The 15,051-nt window shown below is 41.4% G+C and overlaps 1 protein-coding gene across 1 annotated transcript in view; it reads left to right on the plus strand.

Moving 5' to 3' along the window:
• The window catches only part of TXNRD3 (thioredoxin reductase 3), a 108,822-nt gene that overhangs the window by 42,246 nt on the left and 51,525 nt on the right, over positions 1 to 15,051 (plus strand). Inside the window, exons 4-8 of the mRNA XM_085624416.1 lie at positions 3,751 to 3,858; positions 5,209 to 5,281; positions 11,217 to 11,336; positions 11,747 to 11,889; positions 12,657 to 12,772. Coding sequence (XP_085480542.1) covers positions 3,751 to 3,858; positions 5,209 to 5,281; positions 11,217 to 11,336; positions 11,747 to 11,889; positions 12,657 to 12,772 — 560 coding nt within the window. The remainder of the gene's footprint in view (positions 1 to 3,750; positions 3,859 to 5,208; positions 5,282 to 11,216; positions 11,337 to 11,746; positions 11,890 to 12,656; positions 12,773 to 15,051) is intronic.

Below are 15,051 nucleotides of genomic sequence, written 5' to 3' on the forward strand. Positions count from 1 at the left end.
ACAAATAGAGCACTTTGGGTTTGCATTAAGCCCTGTACTCCTCTGAAGGATTTTCTGGACTCTGGGCACAGTATAACCACCTAGTGGTATACCACATACAGAGCCAGCTTCCTACAAAAGGCTAAAAGAAAGGGCAAATAAATAATTTGTAACGTGGTCAGATTAAACCTAAATTGGGCATTCTCTATGTAGGTAAGATAAATTTTCAGCTCATGGCTAAGAGATAGAGTATGGTAATGAATCAGAGAGGGAAGTTGGTCTGTCTTGTACATGATCATAGAAAGCCGTTAATTTTTTTTTTTTTTTTTTTTTGTCCTGGCTCTAGTCACGCAGGGGATTTGATCAGGGTAGTTAAACTCTGGGATTCCCAAATCCATAAAATTACTCTTAAGATACCCCAACCAAGGAATGGGGTCTCAATTGCCCAGAACTAGGCAGTCCAAAAGGATACTTTTAGAGAGACCTAGCTCAGGTGTTTGCCAGATTTTCAGCCATAAAAACAATGCGGCAAGCATGAGAGCATCCCCTCGTAATTTAAAAACACTTCTGAACAGAAATGTGTGCGCGCCCTGTGGAACCAGAAGGAATCTTCACAGGAAGCGATTTTCAAATTCTTGGAGTCTGGAGTAGTCCCGATACCATAGGTAGCAGTTGAGCGCCACTGGTCTATGGTCGAACTTGCATGCAAAATGGAAAATAGCTTCAACCGATCTGGTTAATTGCTGCACTCTCAACTCTAGTAGAGGTTCCCAGTTTAATTGTTTGTCAAATGGCAACCCCAAGTAACTAGAGCACCCTCTATAAAGAATATCCTCGTATTTTTAGTTATCTTTGGCCCACAAACCATTGCATAGTACTTTTGCTGATTGATCTTTAAGTCTAAAGTAGACCTAAATTCAGCAAAAGCATTCAAAGTTCTCAAACTCCTCCTCGCTGCCCAACAAACCACCCCCCCCAACCCCACAGAGGTTGTATGCATTCACTCTTTTCATGTAGAACGAGCAACAGCTAGTAGGAAGGAGGGAAATCTAGAAGCTATACCCAGCAGTAGCATTCCAAAACAATGGAGTGCAGTGATGCATATTGGAATCAGTCATTGTTGCTCCTTCCTTCCCCTGACAGTTGGTATATTAGCGCTTTTTTCCCCTCGCCCGCCCTCCGTGTGTGGACAGCTGCTTAATGCATAAAAACTATTTGCAATCTGGCCACGGCCTTCCTTTTTCCACCCTTATTTAGTTTTAATAGGGACGTATTTCATTGCAAATATTTAACGACGTTCAATTTCATCTAGCCAAACCGAGGTAAACATTGAGCCTTGGAGTTTAGGATTACTCGAGACTTATTTTGGTGTAATTACGGGTTAGGTGACAGTTGGCAGTTTTTAGACCACCTTGGGTGAGAGAGGCGGTGTTTGTATCGTGCAATTGACGACACCGAGAGAGTGTACAGGGTAGGTTCCTCAAGTGAGTATCTTTTCTGGTCTTATGAAGGAAGATGTTTCCAGTACACTGTGTGCATGTCCAGCATTGTGTGCCGGTCGATTGGCGTCTTTGGAATCGTCAAAAGTGTGGCGAGGGCGGTATTCACCTACCTATGTACGTAAAATTGCGGCTGCCTGCGAACATATTGGACCTTGGTGATTTGTTTTGCCCACTTGCACTTGGTGCCCCACCCCCCCCCTGTTTCAACCAGGTTAAAAGTTTGGAGCTTTCCAACGTGAAAAACTAGCAATCGCTTTTTTTTTTTAGAACTTTCTGCTGCTGCCTTTAATCAGCCCTATGATTAACAGACAGATGCTTCTTTTGCCCAACATAATCTATTTTATTGACCTTAAAAACCTCAAAAGCGGAGTCGGCCCTGCCACATTCAAACCAGAGACCTGCTGCTGTTGCTCGTATTTCTGCACAAGTGAGGAACCGCTTGAGCTCCGATCTTTCCTTTTTATTTCATAACTTAAGATCTCATGACTCTTGTGTATCCAAGCAATAAAGTAAGCATTCACGCTTTTATTCTCCTGCTTGCTTGAGGTAAAAGGATTTAACTTTAGAGCGATTGATTGGATCACCAGATGTGATCTTTCCTTCCCCGAAGATTCATACATTTACTTACCTGTAGTCTTCATTTAGTATGCCCACTCAATCAGCAAACATCTGCTGGGAAAACTGGATAATTATGTGTTATTGTGTCCTCCTGGTAATTTCCCCAAAATAGTGGTGCAGAGTAGAAAAGCTGTCCACTAAAATGATTACTGCTGTGCAGCATGGCTAAGCCAATAGGTCCCAAGGGATAGATGGGTCTATTGGCTTTGCCAATGCTTGTTCTAAAATGTAATGCTGTGTAACAGAACGTGTGCATGTTGAGCTGACCTGTGGATGTCTTGGCGCTAAATAATCAATGTTAACCGCAGATAAACTAAAAACAAGGTTCTCATTTTCCAGAGCATTCACTCCTGTTAAATTCCACACTACTCCCATCCTCTCCCCGCCGCATGCTATATGCCCTTTTCGTGCGGCTTCAGGTTGCTAATAAATATTTATCCTATACTCATCCCCCTGCATTGTCACTTTTGAAGACCTTGAAGACAGCTGACCCTCTTGTAACGGTAGCACCCTGCCTACCCCATTCATCATAGGGTGAATTCAACAATTGTTTTGCCTGCTGTAAGCCCCTGTTTGTCCAACTTAGAATTGTTTTATTTTTTCTTGTCTCAGAAGAACATAAAAGGTGTTTCAGTGAAGTTTTCACATCGATTGCAGACTAATTAGGTTACTTGGTCAAAATCCTCTCTATCCGTCTTGGCTCTCCTAGGCTTAATATCACTAGAACTGAAGATGTGCTATCATCCATCATCTCTTTAGCTTAAAGTTTTCTTTTTAGGTGCTGAAAAAAATCCTTCCTTTTTGCTTCCTTATTCCGGGTTATTGTGTAAATGAGCTATGCATCTGCAGCTCGCTCTGTCAATACAAACTCAAAAGGCAGCCTTGCGGCCATCCTTGTAACATGGAATGCTTTGACCACCTCCATTTCTGGATTCAAAACTGTTGCTGAACATCACCAAAACAGAGGCTGCTATGATCAATGTCTAGGTACGAACCCGTTTCTTGGTGATGTATCTCAAACTCGCCAAATACCTATGAAAGTGTGCTGCTATGTGTATGTATTTCATTTGTATTTCCTGAAATAGGAGCACCTAAACTTTGTGCAGGGGTGGTTAGATAAGGGCTGCTACAAAAACTGACCCCATAACTCCAATCCCCCCCCCCCCCAAAAAATATAATCTGCAATCCAGCTGGGTTTCTTTATTCCAAATTAAACCAGCAATGTCCCATGGAGCTAACTTGAGAAGGGACGTGTTCCAAATGCTTTAGAGTCAACATCAAGTAAAAGTTGCTCGTCTGCTCCTCCTGAAACTCCATGCCTTTGTTTCGACAAATCTTTATCAAGTAAGGGAATAATTGTTGCAAAATGCAGCTGTGCTGCTGCCATATCCATTTTGTATACCTCGCGTCTACTGTCTCGTCTCTAGTACAATTCAAGAAGCGAAGAGATCCAGTTTGCCTCAATCCAACTTTGTGATATGCTAACAAAATTAAACTTCTGCTGCTGCTTGTTTTCACAGGTTAAACATGTTTTAATAATCTGCATTTGAAAACCTTTAAGCTCTTGAATCTGTGTTCCGACCTTTATTATGCTCAACTTTGTGTTGAGCACAACACTCTTAAATTGACTTTTTTTTTCTTTTTCTTCAAGGCTCACCGAAATGGCTCGTTACAAAAACTCTTGAATGAAAGCAAAGAAGTGTATGATTATGACCTGATTGTCATTGGTGGTGGTTCTGGAGGACTTGCATGTTCTAAGGTATGAGGGAGACACATTCATTGTCCGTTAATGATTTTATTTTTCTACATAATAATGAATGAGTTTAATTTTAACTAATCCAACCAAATGTTTTTTCGTGTTCTAAACTGGTTGCATCCTGTTGCCTGATAGACTGCAACTTTCAAGATGTTGTGGAAAAAGTGCTGCTTAAACCCTCCTTATGCAAATGTGAGGATTCAAAATCCAAAACTTGTATTGGTACATTTAAGTTTTTTTATCAGTCAGTGAGTCGGCACTAGTTGCCTCCTCCTTGCCATAGGAAATCTGTTTGAACGCAACAAGCCTCAAATATGGCTAGACTGTCCCTCGGGAATGAGTCGGGACTGATTTTTCATATAATTAGACTCCTGTGATATATGGGAACTACATGACCGCTAGCTCGTTGCCTCTTAGGATGACCTTGTCCATGGTTGCCATCTGACCGCTTTAAAAAACAAAAAACCGTGTCAAATCACAGGTTTGAATACTAAGATTTTCTTTAAAATTCAATGTGGCAAAATACCAGATATGATGGATGGATCATTGAGCTCCGGCTTATGATGGTAGATTCATAACACTTTTGTGTGATCACAGCGGATTTTTTAAAAGTTTAAGTTTCAATTTTTTACATTTTTTATTTTTCCCGAAAAGACTTTCTGTATGCAGAAAATCTTATGCAAAGTTGGTGTAGTTTGTATGTCATCTAATCCTCTGACATGAATTGTATAAAGAATTCCTGGATTTGACCACTGGTTGAGTTACTGACTTGAGACCTACCACCTACAGTTCAGGGTATTTTTTTCAAATTTTCAGTGATTAAAAAGAACTAACCACCATGAATAAGATTATTTTGATACCAATATTTTGCATTGGTGAATTTAATTTCTAGATTTAACTTTCTTGTCTTGCACTTTAATAGTCCAGTCTTCTCTACAAAATGGTAATTGGCTTAACTTTCATCTTGCCATTTTTCCTTGAGGGTGTTAATTATATTACGGTTGTTTTCTCTAATGAACTAGGAGGGAGAAACCCCTTCTCTTGTCAAAAAACAAAACTGATGTTAAATATGCCCCCACACCCCATGAGAGTGATTTCAAATTTCGGGTGCAAACTTAAGTATATGTGCAAAAAACAAACTTAATAAATTTCTCACTCACTGAAGGGGTGTGATAATTGGTTTGATATTGCAATGTTTTAAAGTTCTTATGGGATGTTAAACTATATTGTGATTAAGGGCCTGATTTGTTTGACCCCCTTCACTGAAGTTTAATTGGCATGTCTTAAACACTGAGTGCATACGCCAATAAGCACCAGTGAAGTAAATGTGGTGATGCGTGTGTTATTTTACAGGAGGCTGCTGCGTTGGGTAAGAAGGTCCTGGTGCTAGATTTTGTTGTACCAACACCTCAAGGTGTATCATGGGGTAAGAATTTTATCACATTTTTAGTCTCTAATATAGTATATTGAACGAGGTTGCTTTTATTTCCGGTTTGATTGCAAATAATTGGTTATGAATTTCAAGTCAGTTACCTTAACTGGTATATAGTTGTACTCAACATGACCCCAACCACCCCAAATGAAAATTTCCTTGCGGAATATGTGAGTCAAATATGAAACTGATTTTGTAATTTAAACTGAGCACTCCTACTGTGTCTTCTTGATCAGATTACTGGAACACTGCCGAACATTTAGTAAATTCAAATGCGACAAAAGCTAACTAAAAATATCCCCCCCCCCCCCCCCCCCCCCACCCCCCAAAAAAACAAGCATTTGCAGTGCAATAGGTCTTGCATTTGTGAAAGTTAGATCTATTGGCATTGTAAATAGTTTTTTTACTTGCTGTGGAGCGAATGTTTGTGGTGTGCAGTGGAATTATGTGGGTAGTATTTGTGTTATTTAGTGTATTGGAATTATGTGGAGTGGGATTGCATGTTATGGAGAGGAATTATGTGGTATGGTATTTTGTGTCGTGGAGTCTTATGTAGTGGAGTTGCATTATATCGCATGCTATTGAATTTTATGGTGTGATGTGGAATTATGTGGTGTGTATTGTATTTGGTGTTGTCTAATTGTGTTTTTTAATATGCGGTTTCTTGAATTGTGGTGTGAAATGGAAACGTGTTGAGTTGATTTGTGTGGCGTTGAGTGATATTATGCTGGTTAGAATTGCGTGAAAAAACAGAACAAATTGTCCAGACTGAGACTGACTACACATTTCACTTCGTGGAGAATGTTTATTTATTTCACATTTCTCTGCTATTGTGCGCTTTAACAATACTTCATTGCGCATTTATCTTTTATACAAAATACAATACATTTCACATCAAAAACATAATAATCTTGATCCCCTAGATGAAAATTACAAACCACATTCACTCTTCAGGCATTCATGGCCAATATACTCTTACATACAAACAATACACATGCACATTGTATAAAAGATAAATGCGCAATGAAGTATTGTTAAAGCGCACAATAGCAGAGAAATGTGAAATAAATAATAAACATTCTCTTGATTAATACGGAAATTCATAAAGCCCTCCTCCCATGTTTTATTTTTCATGATAGGAGTCACGAAGTGAAATGTGTAGTCAGTCTCAGTCTGGACAATTTGTTCTGTTTTTTCAGTTAATTGGGCTCAGTCCAACTGAGTTTTTTTGAGCCAGGACCCAGTGTTGGTTAGTAGGGTTAGAATTACGTGGCATGGTGTGGAGTGTTAATTTGGATGGTTGCTATGTGGTATAGATTAGTTTTATGTGGTGTGTATTTATGTGGTAGTAATTTGAGTATTATGCGAAGTTGAATTATGTTGTGTTGTGGTATGCGTAGTGTAATTCTGCTGGGTGGTTTGGAATGTTGTGCTTAACTCTGCCTGACTCTAGAATGTGACTGGTAGCTTGGGATCTGTATACTCAGCCAGTCTTTCAGTAAAGGGTCTGACTGTCAGCTGATATCCATGATGAAGGATAAATAGTATTAATGAGGGATTCTCACTGGATAGCCTATGGGCATGTATGTAAAAAGTCCATTGTTATGGCTATATCATTGACATTGCCATTTGGGGGCGGAATCTGTGCATTAACTATTCCAGTTCATATAGCTTGCACTCATGTTGGTGCAACCTTAAATCAACATTGGCGACACCTGTCCAGGGGAAAAAGCTACGTTTGCACCAACTAAACAATTGAAAAATGACATTTTGCACTGGTAAATTAGTCCAGTTGTCAAAGCAAAACTTGCATTGGTGGTAGTGCACTGTATTTAATCTGGAAATGTAAGTGTACTATGTAATGTGGCTCCTGGAGAGGACAGCAACTTTGAGCCAATATTATTTCAAACACGAGGCAACCCGATTGTGTACAGCCCCTTTCTACACAGGAAAATCTCATGAGAGATCTACTTAATGGCATCAGGCTCAGCATTGAAAATACACTTTAGTCTGAATCGGTTTGTCCTCGCTTCTATACCTTTGTGTCCAGGTTATGAAATATCGTATACGTCCCCTCCGGCTAATGTGAGCATTTAAGAAGCAGAGGTGTAGTTTAGGTTGGATGGGTTTGTGGAATAATAGATGTTTACATCAATGCTTGACTGGCTGGATGGATACCTGTATGAGCAAATGGATGGATGTTTGGTTGATTAGATGAATGAATAGATAATGGGTGATGTTTGGGTAGGATAGTTTCATGTGGCTGGTATGGAAACGGAAAGATGGATTTATTTTTTTATATAGCGCAAACTTGATACCGAAGGATATCTGAGCGCTTTACAGTTTGAAGGAAATGAAGGTAACAGATCAGTACATGAGTCAAATAGGAAATCTACATAGGTATTGAATCAAATAGTGCACACATAAAAGACAATATATAAATCTGGGGTAAGCGAAGAATGGGCTAGTCAATGAAACATAATGACAAAAGGGGAGCAAATGCATTAGTAAAATACAAGATTGACAACCAATACTGCAGTATGTCCGATGCGAATAGAGTTGACAGGTAAAATATTCATTTGAAAGAAATGTTAGTGCTTTTTTCGGACGTTTGTTAGAACTGGACGAATTGTCTATTACACATTTTGAGCCCTAGCTACACGATTACCTGTATGAATAATTTTGTTCTTGAAACTGTTTGTGTATCACTTTTTGTAAACCCACAGAGACGGTAATAAGAAACGAGGTGGTCATTTTTTTTCTTCTTCTTGGGGCATGGGTAGATTAAGTGATTTGCCCAAAATTGCAGGATATTTAGCCGATGCCAAGACTGGAACCTTGTTTCCTTGTTCCAGAGTCGGCAGCTCTGGTTGTAACGTTACATCCGCTCCCCATCGAGAAAAGCATGCATGTAGCAGCGTCCATACAAAGAATGACCACTTCCGCACTGCACGGATACACACCGTTGTCTTTATCAAAAGAATAATATCCACGTTTGGAAATTATCGTGGCAAAGCACACTTTTCAACTGGCCACAGAAAGAAAATACATTTTCAGTTTTATTGCACAGATATTGTACTTCATATTGTTAGTGCAGGCTGCAGTTTCTGCCTTTCTACAGGTAGATCTTTTTAATGTTACGGCCCGGGAAAATGTACAAACTACGTATGATGGAAAAGTGAATACACATTTCTACGTTGTGGTGGTACGAGTACACTCTACATATTATTCAATTTCCAAACGCTGTGTGCACGTTTTCTGGAGACTGCTCCAGTATCACACCAGACGTGCAGTCTGAGTGATGTCGGAGGGCAGTCCCCTCCGGCGCGGGTACGACGTGTGTCTCTGCGCAGGTCAGGAGATTAGTTGGGGCTGAGGTCCAGGACCGTTTTACCTGCCCTTATTGCATTCCAACTGAAGAGCTTTAGCTTCCAGGGAAGGAGCTGCAGACCATTGAATCGTAGTGCTTTCCCCGGAGCTGCTGTGGGACAGCGACTAGAATGCAGCAAGACGTGTGTCTGTCGAGGGGTTGGGTAAGAAGGATAGAGGGACAAAGAAAGGAAGGGGAGCAGTGCGGCGACGGTGTGCACGTCCCTGCCCACTCAAACACCTTTTCCTGGAGCTGCATGGTCTACAATGGCAGATAACATGTACCGAATGATTAATTCCGATTAGTTAGCTCAGTGGGTTAAGCGCATGCAGCAGAAATCTGTGTTGCTTGCAGATCAGAGCTTCGCGTCCATCATGGCATGTCCAATTTTTGTCGTCCTAGGTTCACTCCAGCTTGGTTGGATGCCACTCATTAGCCATGAAACCAGTCTGTTTGTGGGACGCGCTGCTGTTGACCCGACAGTACTAATATTACTACTGTATGCCAGCACGAGCAGGAACCTTCTACTGGGAGCCTGGATCACGCCAGACAGGCAAGCTTTAAGCTGTCACCAGTGTGAGCAGCTCAGAGGTGGAGGGCAGAATATGCAGGTATCAGTGACTGGACGCCAGGCCAGAGCCCACGACAAACCCTGACCGGTGGCTCGCAATAAACCACCCCAAAAAAACCCATCAAGAACTGCAAAAGAGAAAGTGTGGTCTAGTGGAAAATGGGGGAGTTTCCCGATGCCCTTGCTTCTGAAGGGCTGGAATGGAGTCAGTGGGCTGTGAGGTAGCAAGCGACCCTTTCCCTGCGTTACGACCCTTCAGAAAGAAGGCATGTTGGTAAATCTTCCTGTTTCCATTTAAGGCAGGTTTCAAATTGCAAAATCTCGTCCTTTTAGGAGGTAGAAACAAGGACCTAGCTGCTGTTGCTTTTTCCACTGTACCTCCTTGAGCTCCCCAGCACGGTCAAACCATCAGCTCGGAGATGCGATCCTGGCATGCAGTCATGGGGCGAGCTGCACTGGTTCCATTTTCGAGCACGCCAGTGAGCCGGAGAGGGAGGGAGGCTCCTGCCCTGGAAGTGCTTTTCCCACCTTGAAGAGAATGTGCCATGACCTGGAATTGCGCTGGACTCAGTGGAGTCACTGACAGCAGTTGAAGTTTGCCGCACGCATTTGTGGGACAGATTGTGGCATTTCTTTCAAAATACTGAACAAACTGGCTCATGCCTAGATGAGCGGTGCGAGTGGAGTGTTTGTGGCACATAGTCCCTTTAAAGGGGGGGGGGGGGGGGGGGGCGGGAAGTGGAGAGCTTGTCCAGGAAGGTGATTTAAGAAAATAGTGCTCGCAGGCTGTAATTAAAACATGTAGAGTAAACGCATGTAACGGGGAATCCTCATGGGAGGTTACAACAGGAGAAGAAAAGGGAGTAAGGAGGGACTGCTAAGCCTATTGATGAATCATAAGCCACTGTTTACAAAGGACAGTAACCAATTGAAAAGATGGGTGGAGCCTAAAGTCCATACCTGAATACAGCATGTCTCGAAAGAGACCACGCAGGCGCTGCCTAAGCGCGACCTAGAAAGGTACCATGCTAGAGGAGCTGCTTACGTAGCTATTACTTCCCCCACTGATGCACTATTAAGCCCCCTCCCAGGTGCCACTCCTTACTGTGTGGTTAGCAGAGCAAACACCCTTTCTAGTCTGGCAAAGTACCTGAGGGGAAATCCGGTTTCATAGGCAGATGAAAGTGCCTCCATTGTGGTTGCAGTTCCAGAAAGCCCTTCAACGTGAATTCTCACAAGCTGGTTGGTCTTATACGTGAGATTATTTACAAATGTAGCAAAAATGAAAAACAACCATTTCTTACCAGAAACTAGGACACCGCATACATTACTGGTACACCTAAACAGTCTTCAGGGAAACTGCCACCCTTTGGATTGTTTAAACCTAGTTCATGGCTGGGTCTGGTCCTTCACATCGGACGTGGACGTTCTGGCTTAGTAGGAAACCTTTTTTGAGGAATGACTGTTTCTTGGCATTGTAGTGATTTCATCTGATTAGGGTTTGTAGTATAAAGACTAAAACGAACTTTGCTGCTCAGCACAAGTCTCCAACAGCGTTTAGTTCTCTGAAGAACTTTCCGAATCACATTTGTTCCATAATGGACTCGTTTGAGCTGGAGTACCATTACTAAAGATTCATATTTGTTGAACATTCTGCCATTAGCTTGGTTTTAAGCGTGCTGTAGACTGTATGTCATGTTTTTTTTTTTTTTATTTCAATGTTGACGTTGCATATCAATATACTACCCTATGCTACATGCCTTTCTAGAGATAAGGTCAGAATTATACTTGCTGATCAAAGCAAGCACGTTTGGTTTGTTTCTGTATCATGTTTGCGCTGTTGTGACTCTCAAACCCACCCCACTGTTGATTACAAAAAGGATCCGCGTTGCATCATCTGTTTCGTTTTCCTTTCACCATTTGAGTTTACTTTATTCAGTGTTCCCAAAGGACTCGATAATAAATGGATATTCATTCCTCTTTCCAAGGTCTCGGAGGTACTTGTGTGAATGTAGGTTGTATTCCTAAGAAGTTAATGCACCAAGCAGCACTACTGGGGCAAGCGTTGCGAGATTCCAGGAAGTTTGGCTGGGAATATGACGAGCAGGGTAACTCATTTTGGTTTCTTTTTATTATTTGACCATAGTGTAATTTGAAGTAGCTATAGAGCAGGTGGTTTTGGTTTCGAAGACTACTCGCAAAAGCCATTTTAGTCTATAGGAGTGCACTGGAAGAAACTCGTTGTGGCAAAAGCATGTCCATTGATGCAACCCTCTGTGTGAAGCTTTCTTCTGTATATGGGAACTGTTGCTGCTGGAAAGCTTTTAATGGCTTTTGATGTTTATTCATCCGACAAACCACCTGCTCCTGTTGGTTAAATATTTAAGCAGTGTCACAAAGTATAGTCCTAGTTACTGTTATCCCCACATTCTGAGCCTTAAAACTAGACCAAACCGTGTAATTTCTCCTCCGTATTTAACAAGTGCCTTGATATTTTTCTCAAATACTTCTGTTTTAGTTAAACACAATTGGCAAACCATGACCGAAGAAATTCAGAACTACATCGGATCCCTTAATTGGGGATACAGGGTGTCTCTGCGTGACAAGAAGGTGACTTATGAAAACGCCTACGCAGAGTTTGTAGAACCACACAAGATCAGGGTATGTAATGCATTTATGATGTTGCTAATTTAATGGTTCAGACTAATATCCTTGTATTGTATGGTTAGTTTTGTTTATCAAAATGTAGGGGAATGGCAATATTCCTTCTTTTAATAAAACATACCTTTGTGGTTTAGAGAAGTCCTTGGCAGAAGAAAGTGTAACTGCGTAAATCATTACCGTGATTTGCAGGACAGTAACAGGCAAGCAATTACTGCCCCTAGACGTGGTTTTATTTTTCTTAACCGCTTGCCTTTTCTCACCTTTTGCGGTAATGATTTTAATTTGATGTGTGTATAAATGTTTTTTGTTTTTTTTGTTGATGCATTGTAATTGTCAAACTGTTCTGGTTTCGAAATTGTTTGAACATAGCTTTAAATCTACATAACCAAAAACCTATTTTCTTTTAGTACACCTGCTGCCCCAGATATTACACACTTTTTCACTCTGGCATAGGAGCACAGAATGTATTAAAGTATTTATGTTCAATAATTTCATGCATGCCTTGTCTGCACTGAAATCAAAATTGTAATGTTGGTCTAATGATGGACCTTTTAACACTTAGTGATTCTGAGCCGAAAAATACACTGACTACGAACCTTGCTAAGGATGTAGATTAAATCTGCCATTAAATTGACATGAAGGCAATTTGACTAAAATTGTTTCTACATGAACAGAAAAATATGTGCATAATTAGAAGTGGTGAAAAGCAATAATATCTCCTTTATGGACTAAGTATTGTAAAACCCTCACTTTCTGTAATTCAGGCGACCGGCAGGAACAAAAAGGAAAAATTCTTCACTGCGGATAAATTTGTGGTGGCAACAGGAGAGAGACCACGATATTTGGGCATCCCTGGAGACAAGGAATATTGTATCACAAGGTAAGAACACTTCTATAGGGGAACCTAAATAACTACCCAGTATAAACCATGGACGTATCACCATTTCCTTTCTGTTGTTGATTACTGTTCTTTTCTAGTTGTTGTGCACTTTCTACCAAAAAATGCTTTAAAGACTGTCACAGAATTTTAATCTTTACCATTTTATCTATTTCTATTCTATTGGAATGCTTTGGTGATAGAACGGTGCTTTGTGTCACAGTTGGTGGTAAGTGCAATGCATCTGCATAGAAGCAGTGGCAAATGTGCAGAGCACACCCTAATGGGAAACTCTTTCTGGGAACAAAGTTTTAAACCCATGGCTCCTTATGTAGGGCATCTTTGTATACCAGCCATTGCCCTTCAGTTAACATTCTCAAATTAGACAGATTAGATCATGTCAAGCCGTGTACACGAACTACAGTGCATGTTGCATTTGATCAGATCATCCTAAGAAAATGCAAGCACTCGTAACATCTGGGTGTTTTATCCCTCTACCCAAATACACCAGTCAGTTGCTACCAAACCATCTCTTGGTTGTGCACACTGTATTCTGTCCATCGTTCCGGCACCCATTTGGTTTGTTTTTAAGTGTATAGGTCGGCTTTAAGTTCTGAAATGCATGCTGTACTCTTAAGATATAATACAATCTGTTGTTTTGACTTGCCTATCTTTGGCGTCTTTGACAAATCTTCATGACATTTTTTGATGAAAAATGGCCCGGTGATTCTTGATGCGCATGGAAAGTTTCTGGGTGATCACTCAAGCGGGGGCCAAGAAAAGGGGGGCAAGGGAGGGGGGAACTGACAAAAAAGTCAGTTTCCCATGTTAATTCCCATAGGACTCCTTCCACGGGGACCCTGCAGGACCAAAAAGCGTTATTGTTATTTTTGGCAGGATCCGCAGATCCCCAGAATATAATAATCCACATTTGTAAAGTGTGAACAATCACCCGTAAGGGTCTCTAGGCGCTGGGGGGCCGTTGGGAAGATTAAGCAAGCTATTGCCTAGAGTCACATGGTGCTGGGCTAATCTGCCGCTGGGGATCGAACCGTGATCCCCAGATTCCGGGGTCAGTCGCCCTGGCCGCGGCGCTATGTATGTACGGGTGGGTGGGTGTGTATGTAGGTGGGTGGGTGTGTGTGTATGCAGGTGTATGCGTGCGTGTATGTGTGTATGCATGTAGGTGTGTATCTGTAAAACAAACAGTCTGTAATCGGTGCGCTCTATCTGCGGGTGCCAGTGTCTAGGTCAGACCGCGCCTCGCAACAATTTATTCAAACAAAAAGGGTCACCGCACTCCAGAAGTTGTGTTTAAATTAGGAAAGCTTTTTAGTAAAGCATAAATTCCGCCACCATTACCACCACCCACCAACGTTTCGACCAAGAAATGGTCTTTATCACGGTTGCGTGAGTCCTTTGTCAGTTTCACCCTTAAATAGTGTTCATTTGAATTGCCAGTTCTGATGCATTCTGGTCTTTGTATTTCCAAATTCTGGTACTAAACCTATGATAACTAAAAGTTGTTGGAAAACTCATAGGACATCGTGATTAATGAATTTCATCTGTGCCATTACAAAGAGACCTGTATATAATGCAGAATCAAGCAATGTGACTCAGTTTGGAAATAAAAAGACCAGAATGCATCAGAACTGGCAATTCAAATGAACACTAAGGTTGAAACTGACAAAGGGCTCACCTAACCGTGATAAAGACCATTTCTTGGCCGAAACGTTGGTGGGTGGTGGTAATGGTGGCGGAAATTTATGCTTTATGAAAAAGCTTTCTGAATTTAAACACAACTTCTGGAGTGTGTGTGTGTATGTGTGTGGCTGTTTGGAGGAGTACTGGAGTTCTATCAGGAATGAGGATGTGGGTCTTGTAGCGGGGCGGTTCTTGCGACTGCCCGCATGGTATCTGAATTCTCGCCAACAAGAAATGCCTTTCTTGCTAGCGGCCGGCCGGAAGGTTGTAGGCCCATATTTGTATAATTTTTGAGTCTTGTAATAAACGGTTTCAAAAAAAAAAAAAAAAAAAAAGAAATGCCTTTCTGACACCAGCTGGTAATTGGGCACCGCCGATGCGGTGAGGTGGCTTTGGCGCTATCAATTTTGCTGATGAGTCCCCTTCAACCCCGAGGTTGTGCTATCTTGGATTTTATTTTAAAGTTGGCCGCTATTTTCCGAATGCATGTGCCTTTGCCCTGAGACATTCTGGATACTGACCCTGCAGTAACATTTGGCTTTGATTACCGGTTATGCAGCTGCCTATCCAGTGGCATT

Source organism: Triturus cristatus, chromosome 9 (genome assembly GCF_964204655.1).
Source record: "Triturus cristatus chromosome 9, aTriCri1.1, whole genome shotgun sequence".
Lineage (NCBI taxonomy): Eukaryota > Metazoa > Chordata > Amphibia > Caudata > Salamandridae > Triturus > Triturus cristatus.